The sequence below is a fragment of the Mastigoproctus giganteus genome, chromosome 1 (genome assembly GCF_048544385.1).
Source record: "Mastigoproctus giganteus isolate SK-2022 chromosome 1, ASM4854438v1, whole genome shotgun sequence".
Classification (NCBI taxonomy): domain Eukaryota; kingdom Metazoa; phylum Arthropoda; class Arachnida; order Uropygi; family Thelyphonidae; genus Mastigoproctus; species Mastigoproctus giganteus.
The window spans coordinates 217,442,330-217,458,565 of record NC_143575.1 but is presented as its reverse complement, the minus strand read 5'-3'; the positions used below and the strand labels follow the sequence as shown (position 1 = coordinate 217,458,565).

The following is a 16,236-nucleotide window of genomic DNA, read 5'->3' as shown; positions in this document are numbered from 1 at the left end:
AGTATACCCTGATTACCATCATTAATTCTTTCATCAATTTTAATAAATATTGAAAACAATAGTTGGTTCCACACTGAATCCTGAGGAACTTCACTGATAATATTAATCCAAGAAGAAAAATGCCTATTTGTAACCACCTTCTATCTTCTGCCACTCGATCATCCCTTTATCCATAGCAGTAACATGCCCTTAATGCAGTGGTTTTCAACTGGGGTACCGCGGCACCTTAGGGTGCCGCAACAACGTTCCGGGGTGCGATGTAATTTGGGTTTAAGTTACTTAAATTTTTTTTTTGAAATTTATATATTTACAGTGAACCCCCGCTATTCGCGGTATCTGTATTCGCAGTTTCACATATTCACGGTCACTGATTTAATATAAAATGAAACCAAAAAAAAAATGTGAATTTTAAAGCGCCGTGAACATTTTCCGTCATAAAAAAACATGGGCGTGGCTAAAATTATCTTTCCTGGTCAAAACACCGCTCAGTGGGTGGGGGGAGAGGTGACAAAATCGTGAGCGTGGATGTTTCTTGCTAATCCTTGTTCAGTAAGTGTTATGTGCTTGTCGTGTAAGGTTTCGTCGTTTGCTTTTAATTTATATGCTTATAAATTGAATAAATTTATCAATTTATAAATTGATATGCTTACAAAAGTGATAAATCTACCATTTTGCAGTGTAAAACAGACTTTTTCGAGTGTGTTAACGGACGAAAGTGACTTTATTGTGGACAAGTTCTTTCTAACCCGTACAAAAATATGGCTACGAATAACAAGAGAAATGTGAAAATATCAAAGAAGGTGATGACATTAGCGAATAAAATTGAATTATTAGATAAAATTTCTAATGGTGAAAATGTTTCCTCAGTGGCAGAACATTATAAAATCAATGAGTCAACGGTAAGATCAATCAAGAAATCGGAAGAAGAAATCCACCGTAGTGTCCGTGAAAATGCGCTAACTGCTTCAAAAATTTGCTCTGTAACTCGTGGTGTTAAATTAGAAAAAATAGAAAAAGCTTTAAATCTGTGGATAGAAGACCGAACTCAAAATAAAATTCCGTTAACCGTATTCACTCATCATTCGTAAAAAGACAAAACTCCTTTATCAACACTTTAGCGAAACAGGTGATAGCACTGATCGGATAAGTTTTTTAGTTAGCAAAGGTGCTGGTTTGAAATTTCTAATAAATATTACATTTAATATTAAATTGTTTCTTATTTTCATTTCGATGCCATATGCTTGCATTTCACTATGTACTGTCTATGTACATAGACAGTACATAGTCTGTCTATGTATATAGACAAAATTTTAGACTAGTTTTTCTTATATATTTCATACTTTGGAACGGAACCCCCTTATTACTATGGGAGCCATAACTCAGTATTCGCAGCATTTCTCAGAAACATATCCCCCGCAAATAGCGGGGGTTTACTGTATTTCATTATAAAAAGGTGTACGGTGTCTTTTTAATTTTGTGGTGATCTATAATTGATGTTTATTTAGTACCTCTACTAGAATAAAATTATTATATACATACTGTTTATATAATTTGTATTATGAATTGTAATTTTGTTTATAGTTATATTATTATAATAACTATCAAATACGACAGACAGACTAACCGACCGACAATTGTATCGAACAGGCAGAAAATTGAGTAGGGGTGCCATTATTAGAAAAATGTCAAAAACCACTGCCTTAATGCATACTGCTTCAGTTTGTACTGCAGTCTTTCATGTGGAACAGTGGTATGGATGTTTAAGGGCACAAGGGCAACCGAGGCCAAAATGTGCCATGTGGAATAGTATCATATGCTTTTCTAAAATCTAAGTATAGGATGTCAAAATTATTTTTTCCGTATTCAGTATTAGTATTATTGTTATTGTCAAAATGATGCAAGGAAGCAAGCTTATGTATTTATTTTCATTTATTAAATAAAATGTGTATAATTTTTTCCAAACACTAAAAAAAAGCATTAGCCATAAAGGAGAAAAAAAAACAGCACTGTCTGATGCCAAAAGCAAAAACATGGCAGCACATGAGCACATGGTCAAACAAAATGGGAATAGTTACAGTACTAAGAATGCCACACTCAATACTTTATTTCCAGCACTTGTTAGGCTATTGAACAAATTATCCTGTGATAATGATCAAAATTACTTAATTACTGTAAAGGAATAAGCAGAATGCAAAGAAACAAATATTCTCACCTCTTCTTCTCCACGGCTACTAAGAGTAAGTTCATCTAATTCTTTATGTAGCTGAACAATTTTTTCATGATGCATTTCCATATCCATTCTAGTAGTCTAAAGAAAACAATTTTTATTAAATGAGAGTGGACTGCTTATTAATAATATATCATATTAAAAGTATGTTAATATTTATAATGCCAATGGCAGTAATTAGATTCAATAAATTCTTGCTCATTAAAAAACATTCAAAAATTGCAATGTTGCATATGTGGTAGTTCATCTACTGAATGGTTGTAATTCTAATCAGAGACATATACATACATCTTTATATATATATATATATATATATATATATATATAAATTAAGATAAAAATAAATAAAACAAATGCCAGTAGCATGGCAAACCAGTAGAGCGAAAGTAAAATTAAGCCATACATGATAAAACAAAACAAGGGGGGGGGGGAAGAAGATCAAGATAAAGGGTATAGCATATAGTCTAATTTTTTATATATATTCTGGGTTAATATATATATGACTTTGTCGGTGGTATAGCGTTGCCATGTGAGTGCTAGGTGCTGTTCTGCATAAGGGCCACCATTATTCAAATCCGTTGCATTTCCAGATCGATCAAGTGCATTGGTTTGTCTATGCCTAGATTTGTCTAATGTTCTAAATACAGTGATGTCCTGAACTTATTGGCCTTGTGGTCCTCTGTCGAAGATGGGCCATAATGGTCAGTCTATTTTATTTTATTTTTCATTTATAGTTTTGTTGGTCCAGTGTTGTAATTAGCTTTTGTCTCTGCTTTTAGTGATATTTCACATAATTCGGATATGGTGCTCTCAAGAAAGCACCGCTAAATTTTAATTAATTGGCATATTCTATAATATTTTTGTTATTTGGTATCATATATTTTTGCTTTTATAAATTATCTCAGGAGTGTTCCTTCTGCAATACCTAAGAAGTAAAACTGTCAACACCTTGTTGTTGTTGTTGTGTTTTTAGGTGCATCGGCAACTATGGATGTGTTTCTCCATGTATACTGTCTGTAAATTGTGCATGTTCTGAAGCTGATTTTCTATTTTACTGGATTAAAAAACCATTCTACCCTCACCTGAGACCGACTAACTCAGCCACATTGTGAAAAAGACCCATAAAAATTCTCCCTATCATTGAAGGGATTTGAACTTAGGTCTTTTCCACCCAGTGTGGGGGAGGACAGTGATTCTACCAACTGTGCTACACACGAGGGCTTCAGTAGTCATATCATCAAAACCTTCCCCACCTACTGACTTAGCAGCAAGTTCTACTATTTCACAGATTCCGTCTGCGAAGTTGCACAGTGGTATCGTCACTGTCCTCCCCACACCAGGTGGAAAAGCCCCGGGTTTGAATCCCGTTGATGACACGAGGGACTTTAATGGGCCTTTTTCACTCTCCATGACTGAGTTAGTAAGTCTCAGGCGTAGATAGCAAGATCACCCCCCCCCCCGGAAACTGGGCTTTTTCACCAAGAAACACAGGTAAATTAACCAGAGAACACACACACACACAATTTACAGATACAAATACGGGTTTATGTAATCAATTATGGGTAACCCTAATATAATAATTTAATTGCACCGATTCCGTTTCTGCCAGTTCGGCCATATTTCCTGAATGAACTGACTCTGGTCATACAATTTCCAACACACACACATTTAATGTTGACAGTTTTACTTCTTTGAGCAATAAAGCTATGATTCCGATACAGTCTACAATTGAAAAATGTTTCTATGCTTCCATAAATTCAATTCGGAATGAATTTTTTCCAAAATCTATTGTAGCGATTTTCTGATGTAACCAGTTTCAAAGGTAGATATAATGCCTTGATCTAATTTAAAAAAGTTGTAATATGTGGTAGGAACATTACTTCAATGTTTGGATGACAAATCTTTTGGATGGCCTGGCAGGTTATCCAATAGTAACAAAACTTTGAAATCTAGAGTTTTCCACAAATTGAACAACACAAGTTCAATAGCACAGAACCTAACATGGGGATTTCCCAACAAAGTAAAATACAGAATTTCCCAGTAATATTTTTTTTTTTTTTTTGCATAACGATTAGCGAGCCAAAAGCAGGGATTCGCAAAAAAAGAATGGAAATGTTGAAAAATTACATCCAACATAACAGCAGAGCTTTTCCTGCAGAAAAGATCAAAAATACCGTGTTATGCGAGGTTTACTACAATTCTCTAATCGCATTAGGGTGAAACCGTGTCATATAAGTACCATGTTGTGTGAGGATTGCCGCACTTTATCAATCATGTTAGAGCGAAACCATGTTGCAGAAGTACCATTTTATGCAGGGGTTGCTTGTACTATACTGTACTGTGTGTAGTTAGAATTATTGCAGATTACAAAGTAATTTAATTAATTGTTTATTTTGGTGACTGCTGAAAAGAACGAAAAACAATGACAATTCACATTAAAAGGAAAACTGTTGTTTCTGTAAAAAAATAGATGCTGGGATGAAAAGTGAAGTTGCAAAATAATTTTTCATTGCTCCTTTGACATTATTTACAATTTTAAAAGATTGTAAAAAGATTGAAGACAAGATTAAAGAGAGCCTTGGGACCTCATAAAACAAAGATTCAAAGCACTGTACATGATGACATTGATAAAGCTGTTTTTTTCATGGTTACAAAACGTTTGGTCAAGAAATATCCCAGTTAGGTGGTCCAAGATTACACGAAGTAGCATTAGATTTTGGGAAACTATACGATATGATAATTTTCAAGCAAGTGTTGGATGGCTCAACAGGTTTTGAGAACGACATGGAATAGCTTCAGGGGCAATCTGTGAAGAATTTACAGACTGCAAGTGAATGAAGCACCACAGGATTGAGTTAATGAATGGCATGCTAGTGAAATTAAAAGGATAATCGCGGAATACAACATTCTAGTAGTCTAAAGAAAACAATTTTTATTGATATCAATAAAATTCAATGATATTTTTAATGCTGATTAGATAGGATCATTCTATCAGTTACTTCCATGTCATACACTCACCGTTAAGGGAGATCTATGCAGAGGAGGGAAGAAATCAAAACAATGCTTAACTGTTTCCTTTTGCTTCAATGCTTCTGGAACATAAAAGCTGAAACCATTGGTCACTGAAAGATATGCAGATCCGCAATGTTTTAAGAATGTTCAAATGTTCAATAATGTTTTGCATTATTTAGTTTTAGATTTAGAGATTGTGTATGGTTCTGTCTGCTTTTTATATCTAACCTGCTTGTATCATTCTAGTTTCATCCTTTTTTTTTGGGAAGGTAGGGTACCCAATGTCTTTGTCATCTTCTGCACGTAAATCTAATAAATCTAATAGTTCATCCTGCAGGGTACCAGCATCGATATCCATATTTCCTGAGCATGGTTGATCTGCAATATTGGGGCTGATGTTTTCAATTTAGTAGTTTCTAACAGAGTATCAGTTGCAGTTGGTGGGATTGTTAGCGGAATATTGCTAGTGCAAGTCACTTTTCATTGTTCTGTATGTGGCTGCTGTGGGGACGATAGCACTGATCGAGCCCAATCAGCAATTAAGATGGATGGAGGTACTGTGACTGCCATTTGTGTTGCAGCGAACTGGTATTTTTTGGCTGCTGCAGCACAGAGTAACTTTTGGCATGCTGAGCATAACTTGGTTCCTAGATTCCTGGTAAGTGATTTTTTTTGTTCAACTTTGTATTTTTGGACCTTTTTTCCTACCCTCTACAGTTCACATGCTTTTGAGTATGAAGGATGCTGGTACCTATGAACCAGCAGGTACTGCAAATGCAAAGGGATACCAAGTTCACTAAGAGCATCACACCCACATTTCCAATGTCTTGACTCTGATCCAGGACCAAAGGGAAAGAGACTATTGGAATGTGATTGACCCTAGCAGTAAAAACCACCCACTGATTGATCTCAGCTGGACAAATCCAGGACCTGGTGTCTTGCCAGCCAAAGCAGGGGCCAAAGTGGTGTTGGCCCCTGCTTTGGCAAGCGTTGCCCCTCACCCAGCAGGAACCCCCATTTCTGAGTTTCACTTCCATGGGTAAAGGCACACAGTTGAATATGTTGGATTTTAATGATGTAACTCCCAGAACCAAATTATGGATGTTGGATCCCAGTGATGTTAGCATCACTGGGAGATCTCCTCACCACGTACAGGTGTCCACATCGAGGAATAGGCACCACCACTCCAGCTCAGGTGGACTATGTTGAGCATTGAAATAAAGTTTACAAAAGCTGTGTATCCTCATAGTTATTCTACAAACTTTTTTAAACACCCTTGTACTTAAGTAAACTAATTAATCTATCAGTTATTTTCTTTCAACATCATATATCTTAATACAGTATTAGAATAAAACTCCATGCAAAAGATATTTTAAATAAGTTCCTCAATTTCAATATGTTCTTACAAAGTAGAATCAAATAAACCCAATCATATATATTTGAAAAATATTCATCTTGTTGCCATTTTATTTTCTGTGAAAAAAAAATATCAGCATAAATTTAGGTTTCCTATGAACTTAAATATTAATGATGGACATACACTATTTAGTTAGCATGAAGCAGCTTTTTTTAATACATTTCCTTCTGATGCTACCTACTTCAAAAAGTAGGCGGTGATATAAACTGCTTTGTCTTTCCTTTCCCAACTCTCAATAATAATGAAATACAATATATTGATGCCACAGAGAGTTACAAAAAAAATTCATAATCTAAGGATATATTATTGTCATCAACAAGTTAATTTTACAAGCTGGATTTACTAACATTTTCCATTCCAATCGTCATTCCCCTAGGGGAAGAAAGAGTTTATAATGGGGGGGGTCAGTTCTATATGAAATAAAGGGCAAAGATATATGTTTTATAATATTTTATTAAATATTTTTAGCAACAACTTCTACTCAGGTATAGCTTTGTTTTAAATATAGGTTGAAGGACATTGAGATAAGTAAGTAAAAACCTTCAAAAAAAAAAAAAAAAAAAAGAGACATGTGACAGGTTGTAATGATATGAAAATAAAATTTAATAAAATAAAATGGATAACTACTCCAATGAAATTTTGCTTATAAAACTGCACATATAAAGAATTTCAAGACAGCCAGGAGGCTTATTTTGTTTCCATTTATACTGTAATTTTTTTTTATCAAATTTTTTAATTGCTCTAGCCATGAGCTGTACAGGGCAGATTCATCCTCTTGCCTTCTGTTCCGTATGTATTTATGCTGACATGGTTAACTACTAAATCAATATTTATTTATTTTTATTATTTTTTTTTACATTAGGTCTGCCATTGTGCTAACTGCTCTAATTAGGGTATTATTATGTTCAGCTCAGTAGCTATATTTCAAAAAATTTCATTCATAATGGTAGTTTACAAAGTATATGTCAAGAAATTTTGACTATTAAGAAGAGCTAAAAATGTTGCATAACCATGTGACATTTTCAGCTTCAGGAAGAAACTGAAAGTAACTAGAAGATGTGACTTGCTGCGGCTTCTGGGAAAAATATTACAAAACAGAATTTTATTTTGCAGTTGTAAAAAAAAGATAAATTGTGTTACTTTATAAATTTCAACATACCTGAAGCTCTTGCTCCAAAGAATATTTTTCTGCTAGGCATGAGTCTTTTTCTCTCTGAAGTTTTTCTTTCAGCATGCGTTCTTTCCTTACTTCTTCCTGTGATAAACTCAGCTCTGTATCAAATCTGATGTATAAAGCAAAAATATGAATAAATATTAAATAAGCATAATATTAAATAAATATAATAAACATAACTATAAATTTTATATTAAGAATAAATATTAAGACATGCAATCGAATTTAATAATGAAAAATTAAATAACAAAATAATGATTTTTTTTTTTTTTTTTTTAATGAAAACCCCAAACATGAGAGGTATTAGAACCTATCGTACTTAGTACCGTTCTTGAACTGGAGGTTGAGGAGATGAAAGAAGATATTTCTTGACATTAGACTTGAACTTCTGTAGACTAATTTTCAGAAAAGACATATGAAGGAAGGCTGTTCCAGAAAAAGGCAGCTGAATGAATACATGAGGAAGATGAAAAGTTGGTTCTGTGAGTTTTATGTTGGACAGTAAATGGACGTTGGTTGGTGGTGGTACATGTTCGGACTGTTTTGAAAGAGAGAGCTGGAATTAAAGAAGCCAATTCAGAAGAACAGTGCCCATGGAAGTATCTGTAAAAAAAGGCATGCAGCAGAAACAGTAAGTTTATGATTCAGCGAGTGGAGAAACTCTGTTAGAGATGAGTCATTAATTAACCTAACTGCCCTCTTCTGAATGGTATCTAGACGTCTCAGAGAGAGGTTTTGGGGACATTGCCCCAGATGTGAGAACAATATTCCACGGTATGGCAGATTTGTGATTTGTACAGAGTGAACAGCTGTTTGGAAGAAAAGTAACACTGAGAGCGAAAGAGAAGACCAAGTTCTTTGATGCAGAGAAAGCAATATTTGTAATGTACTTGTGCCAAGAGAGATTAGAAGTCAGGGTAATCCCCCAAAAGAGATATATCAACTAGTCTAGAAATCGGAGTGTCACCAAAGATAAGCATAAGAGCAGAAGAATTCTTTTTGCAAGATATAAGACAAGACTGAGTTTTAGAAGGATTGAAATCAACTAAGTTGTCTTTGCCCCACTGGAGAATTACCCAGAAATTAGTATTAGTAATGGCCGCATGGTGCAAAGAAAGCCTATGGCTTATGCTGCACCAACCAAAGAGAAAAAAAAAAAAAAAAAAAAAAAAAAAAAATGAATAAAACAATGATAAAAAAATAATAAAAATAATAATAAAAAAAAAAATAAAAAAATAAATAATAATTAATAAAGAAAAGGAAATTAAACCTATCATCTTATGCGCTTCCCTGACCTGAAGGTACTATCCAGATGACCTTTGAATTTCCCCAAACTGTCAGCCTCTACCACCCATGTAGGCAACTTATTCCAATAATTTATAATTATTGGAATAAGTTGCCTACTGGCTAAAATAAAACTTCCTGCAGTCCAATCTAAACATCCACCCCCCCCCGCCGTAACTTGAATTTATGTCCCCTACTTCTAGCATCATTTATAATCTTGAAAATTTCTTCCTCATTCATTTTACTGATGCCTCTCAGAGCCTTAAACACCTCAATTAAATCTCCTCTAAGGTGTCTAGTTTCCAAACTCTGTAACCCACATATTCGAAGTCTTTCTTCATAAGGACGCCTTTTTGGCGATCTCACCAGGCGAGTTACCCGTCTTTGCACCCTTTCAAGAAGCTCGATGTCTTTCTCTAGGTGCGGTCTCCATACCTGAACACAGTATTCCAAGTGTGGTCTAACAAAAGCCTTATATAATGGGATTATTACGTCCCTATCTCTACTTGCAAAAGTTTGATAGATATCGATAGGACACCATGGGCCATCCTTGCAACCTGTTTACAATGCTCAGAGAATTTCATGTCTGACTGTATCATAACACCCAAGTCCCTTTTCTCCAGTACTACGTTTAGTAGAAATCCACCAAGTGAATAAGTTATTTTGGGATTAATGTTTCCCAGGTGTAATACCTTACACTTTGTTGGATTAAAGCATAGCTGCCATTTTTCTGACCATTCCTGAAGTCTCTCTAGGTCTCTCTGAAGAAGCTCAGCTTGACAGTGATCATTAACTACTCTACCAATTTTAACATCATCTGCAAATTTAGACATCACGTCCTCTCTCCCTTCATCGATGTCGTTTATGAAAATTAAAAACAACAGTGGTCCTAATACTGATCTTTGGGGAACCACACTTCTTACATCAACCCATTTCGCAGGCCGGCCGCTAGTTAGTACACCGGACCGGACCTATTGGTAACTCTCTAGGAGGCTTCCGGATCAGCTAGTGTATAATCTTGCTACCTCTACTCTACTCTACTCTGCCAGATAGTGACTGGAGGGAGTCCGAGTAGTGTGTATGTGGGGAGCATTGTCGAGGCCACGTTATGTCAAGGATCTGGGTATATTCTTACCACATGTAAGCCATATTCAAAAATTCATTACTTCATACAGCATGTCCCACCCACTTTTTCTTACTATTGAATACACCATGAATTGTCAAACTAATAGAGCAAGCTTATCTGCGAAAAGATCTAAACCTCCCAAGGACTTCCTAATTCATTTCACAAATATACGTGGTCTCAATTCTAATCTCAACGATGTCCATTTCCACTTGCAGTCTGCCAAACCTCATGTACTTTTTCTGACAGAATCTCAGTTATCGGTTGAATCAACTACTGGTCATCTCAGATGCCCAAATTATTCGCTGTATGATTCCTTTCGCCTCAAAGGTGGTACTTGTGCATATGTCCGTTCCGATATTCCCCATCAGAGACTTGGCAATTTGGAATCTCCTCTCTTTGATCTTCTCTGGCTTAAAATCTCTCTACCTCATTGTGTCAAATTCATCTGTTGTCTCTACCGTTCTCCCAACTCCATTAATCACTTGGAGCTCTTTGACTTCCTCTCGTTGCAACTTGACTTTCTCCAGTCCAACTTTCCTAACAGTGAGGTAATTTTCCTTGGTGATGTTAATGTTCACAACTCCAGCTGGCTTCCATTTTCTAGTCACACCGACCCAGTAAGTCGAGATGCTGAGGCTTTTGCAATTACTAATGACCTAGCACAGATTTTTCATTTACCTACAAGAATACCGGAAAATCCTAATCATACAGCCAATACGCTTGATCTTTTTCTCACAAACAACCCTTCTAAGAACACGGTCAAAGTGAGGGGGTCCTTTAGGCACTTCAGTTCACAACTTGGTGATTGTCTCTTCTCCAATGGAACCTTTATCTCATGGCTATTCCCAACCTCGTGTTGTTTGGCATTACAAGAATGCAAAACGGGATGACCTGCGAGATTTCTTTTCTTCTTTTCCTTGGTCGGATTACTGTTTCAAAAGTTCTGATGTCAACGTTTGCTCAGATCGTGTCAGTGAAATTATTCTTGCAGGAATGGAATCCTTTATCCCATACTCCACTTTAAAATCTCGTCCTTTATCTAAACCTTGGTTTTCCAATAAATGAGCTAAGGCTGTCCAAGAGAAGAATGTTGCATATCGTAATTGGCTCGTTTCTAATTCTTCAGTTTCATTTTCTGCCTACACCAAAGCTCACAACAATTGTAAAGCAGTTATTAATCAATCCAAACTAGAGTTTGAACAGGCTAAGAGTAGAAAACTTGCTTCTTGCCCTAATGGTAGCCGAGCATTCTGGTCTCTTGCCAAAGCTATTGGCCGCAACTTTTGCCCATCTCTGCTCCCACCTCTGTCCAAACCAGATGGTTCTGTTGTCACTTCAGCCAAGGATAAACCTGACCTGCTAGTTTCCCATTTTTATTCCAGCTCATGTATTAATGATCTTGGTAAAACACCTCCCACCATTCCCAACACACTCCATTCAATGCCTCCTGTGGTCTTCCGTCAAAAGGATATCAGAAGGATTTTGATGAATCTCGATGCTAAGAAAGCTCCTGGTCACGATGGTATTTCTCCACTGGTTCTCAAAACCTGTGCTCCTGAATTTACTCCTGTTCTTTGCCGCCTTTTTTCACTTTCTTATTCCAAAGGTGTTTTTCCTTCTGCTTGGAAATTTGCTCATATCCAGCCAGTTCCTAAAAAGCGTGACAAATCCCTCCCATCCAATTATCGTCCAATTGCAATTACTTCTACTCTTTCTAAAGTAATGGAGAAATCAATTAACCGCCAACTCTTAAACTACCTAGAAACCTTCCGTCTGATCAACGATCACCAGTATGGATTCCGTCAGTGTCGATCAACTGGTGATATTCTGGCCTATGTTACCCATTTATGGACTAATTCAATGGAATGGTTCGATGAAACACAAGTAGTTTCTGTTGACATCTCAAAGGCTTTTGATCGTGTTTGGCATAAAGGTCTTCTAAACAAGCTTCCATCTTATGGTTTGCCAACTGTTTTTAGTAATTGGTTATCCAGTTTTCTCTCTGATCGTTCACTGAGGGTAATGGTTGATGGCTCTCTGTCTTCTAACTTCTCCACTAATGCCGGTGTCCCCCAAGGTTCAGATCTTTTCCCCACTATTTTCCTCTTGTATATCAATGACCTTCTTCCACTGACTGGAAATCCTATCCATAGTTTTCCCGATGATAGCACATTGCATTCAACTTTCCATTTTGAGAAACCTTGTCCTGCTCAATCAGCTTCAACTTCTCGAAAATCTGCTACCAATTCCTTAAATGCCGATCTTCAGGTAATTCGCCAGTGGGGCAAAGACAACTTAGTTGATTTCAACCCTTCTAAAACTCAGTCTTGTCTTATATCTCGCAAAAAGGATTCTTCTGCTCCTATGCTTATCTTTAGTGACACTCCAATTTCTAGGCAAAAGAATATATCTCTTTTGGGGATAACCCTGACTTCTAATCTGTCTTGGCACAAGCACATTACAAATATTGCTTCCTATGCATCTAAAAAACTTGGTTTTCTCTTTCGCTCTCGGCGTTACTTTTCTTCCAAACAGCTGCTCACTCTGTATAAATCGCAAATCCGCCCTGCCATGGAATATTGTTCCCACATCTGGGGTGGTGCCGCAAAAACCTCTCTCGGGCTTCTTGATTCCATTCAGAAGAGGGCAGTTAGGATAATTAATGATTCATCTCTAACAGAGTCTCTCCACTCGCTTTGTCATAGACGCACTGTTTCTGCTGCATGCCTCTTCCACAGATACTTCCATGAGCACTGTTCTTCTGAAGTAGCTTCTATAATTCCCGCTCTCTCTTGCAAAACAGTCCGAACATGTGCCGCCAACATCCATTTACTGCCCAACTTCAAATCCACAGAACCAACTTTTCATCTTCCTCATTTATTCCTTTAACTGCTGTTTTCTGGAACAACCTTCCTTCATACGTATTTCCTGAAAATTACAATCTACAGAAGTTCAAGTCCAATGTCAACAAATATCTTCTTTCGTCTTCTCAACCTCCAACCCAAGCACGGTACTAAGTACTATAGGTTCTAATACCTCTCGTGTTTGGGGTTCACATAAAAAAAAAAATAAATAAATCTGAGGAACAGCCATTTATCGCAACCCTCTGCCTCCTGCCCTGAAGCCATCTAAGGATTTTCCCAGTGATTCCAACCTGTTCCAGCTTATAAAGCAACCGCTCATATGGGACTGAGTCAAAAGCTTTGCTGTAATCTAAATAAACAATGTCGAAATTATTCCCTAAATCCAGCTCGTGAGTGACCCTTTCAAAATAGCGAACCAGATTTGTTAAACATGATTTTTCCTTAACAAAACCATGCTGAGTATCCTTGAGAATTTCAATTCGATCCAAATGATCCTGAATTCCACCCCTAATCATTGCCTCCATGATTTTCCCTACCACTGAAGTCAGACTGACAGGTCAATAATTTCCCACTTCACTCTTAGTAAAGTAAAGTAAAGTAAAGTGCAGCCATTATCAACCCACTGCAGGATGGAAGCCTCCTCAACAATTCATGCTGAGGGAAATGGACCATAATCTGCCACGCTGGTCCAGTGCGGGTTGGCAGATCGACCGTATTCAGCAGTCAGGGGCTTGAACCCCGGTCTACTCAAAGAGCGTGTGCTACTGCACTCCCGCTCCTGCCCACTCGGCTACCGAGGCCGTTGCTTCACTCTTAGAGCCACCCTTATATACTGGAGATACATTGGCACTTTTCCAATCCAAGGGAATCTCCCCAGAGTCTAGTGATGCTTGCATAATTAGCCTCAATGGTTCAATGCACTCACTTGCCGCCTCCCTTAAGATTATAGGGTATATTCCATCAACTCCAGGAGCCTTACTGGCCTGTAGGCTCGAAAGTTTTTTCATTAAATAATCTTGCGAAATTTCAATATCATTAATTACATATTTTTCAACTTCGCCCCCACAATTTCCCATTGCCACAAAAGGTTTTTCATTTGTAAATATCGATGAAAAATAACTGTTGAGTTCATCTGCAACGGCAGCTGGTGTATTTAATACTATCCCCTTTCCCTTACGTAAAGGTCCGATCTGGTTTGCCTGCTCTTCTTGGCATTTATATATGTGAAGAATTCCTTATCCCCCCCCCCTCTTTGCTCTGCTTGCTAGTGATTTCTCATAAACTGCCTTTGCCTGTCGAACCTTTTCTGTGGCTCTATTACAGATAATCTTGTAGCTGTTATAGGCTTCAGTACTTTTTATTGCTCTGTAACCTTTCCATGCCACCTTTTTCTGCTCGAGTAATGTGGCAACTTCACTATTCATCCAACTGGGAACCCTCCTCGTGGAGTATTTTTTTAATGGTAAATACGCATTCAAGGCATCTGTGATTAATGTTTTAAAAGCATACCACAGTTCAAATGTATTCATTCTCTGCGCGATATCTACCCAGTTAATAGAGGCCACGTTAAGGCATCGTAATTTCCTTTTCTGAAATTAAAACCCATTCCTTTGCCTTTTACTGCTGCTACCTCTCTCATCATTATCCACCGTAGAACTCCGTGATCACTTCCTGCTACTGGTTCCTCTACTGTCAGCCCTGTTATGTCATCTGATTCATGGGTGATGATGAGGTCTAGGATATTCTTTTCTCTAGTACTTTCCCTGACATGTTGATACAAATAACACTCATCTAGTTGATTTAAAAATTTTGTTCCCCATGTCGAGTTTCCTTCACATTTACTCCAATCAATTAGAGACAAATTGAAATCACCCATAATAAGACACTGACGCTTACTTGCTCATTCCATTTGCATGTAGAGGCTTTCGTCATAATCTTCACAATCACGTGGTCTATAGATTACTCCTAGTCGCATTATACCTTTGTTTCCAACCATCTCACACCATACAGATTCTATACTAGCATGTGAAACGTCTGAATCAGGGAAAGCTATCGTCGCACTCAGGCTGCTTGTGATAAGAAGCATTACCCCACCACTCCTTCTATCTACCCTATCCTTCCTAAATACATTATACAAGCCGTACTGGAACTCATCATCCCCAATTTCCGGGTGGCACCACGTCTCCGTAAGCCCTATTATGTCCGCGTTACTTGTTTTAACCAGCAGTTCGAATTCGCTCATTTTATTGACGACACTTCTAACATTACTATATAAACAATTAAGACTTACTGTTCTTGTATATTTAACAACCCTAACACAACCCTTGAAGTATTTTAGGCTGGCTTACCTGGAATTAGCTACCCGCTCACTTGAAACGTTTCTGCCACCAGAACATCTAGATGATATGTCCAGCTGGGGTAACAGATAAGAACTCTTGAGGTATGTGCAAGTTAGTTAGTCTCAGGTGACAGTAGCATGGCTTTTTTCCTCTCTCTCTCGGAAACTTTGGTTTTAGACCCAGCAAATCGATCACAAAGCACACGCAATTTAGTCAGAGGAGTTTACAAAAGATCCATTAATTTTAACAATGAATACAATTATTACGGTCACGTAATAATTGTATCACAATTAATAGTCACCTAAGTTCGAACTGCGGTAAACTCAAAACGCGTGCGTGGTAGCATAGACGTTTGAGTTTACCGCAGTTCGAGCTCAGGCGAATCATCTGATTTTTTTTTTTTTTTATTTTTACCTGATAATACTGCAGCACTCGGATACTCTCAAATTACTTTAACGTTCTTGTGCAAAAGTAAACAAATATAAGTATGAACAAGAAGTAACGTCATAAGAGCAAAATAAAAGGTTGTGAAATGGAATTTGGTCTTTAACCTTCCCAGGAATCAAGAGAACACCCACTGAACATTTGGTATCAATCCGTATTTTCTTTATTGAGAAATGCCTGAACATCCAACAGGCATTTTCACTTACACTTTGTGAAAAATTCGAGATATGCATAATCAAAAATAATGATAAATAAATATTTATAACTGTTGGAATTCTAGCCATCCAATTTTATGAATTTTAGGATGGCTAGACAATTATTTCCAAAGGAACAAAATATAAAATTATGA

At 37.0% G+C, this 16,236-nt stretch overlaps 1 protein-coding gene across 1 annotated transcript in view; it reads right to left on the bottom strand.

Annotated features, from left to right (window-relative positions):
- Mhcl (Myosin heavy chain-like) overlaps positions 1–16,236 on the bottom strand; it is a 938,273-nt gene that overhangs the window by 244,913 nt on the left and 677,124 nt on the right. The window contains exons 25-26 of the mRNA XM_090376088.1: positions 7,816–7,939; positions 2,213–2,308 (exon numbers count right to left, since the gene is read on the bottom strand). Coding sequence (XP_090232214.1) covers positions 2,213–2,308; positions 7,816–7,939 — 220 coding nt within the window. The remainder of the gene's footprint in view (positions 1–2,212; positions 2,309–7,815; positions 7,940–16,236) is intronic.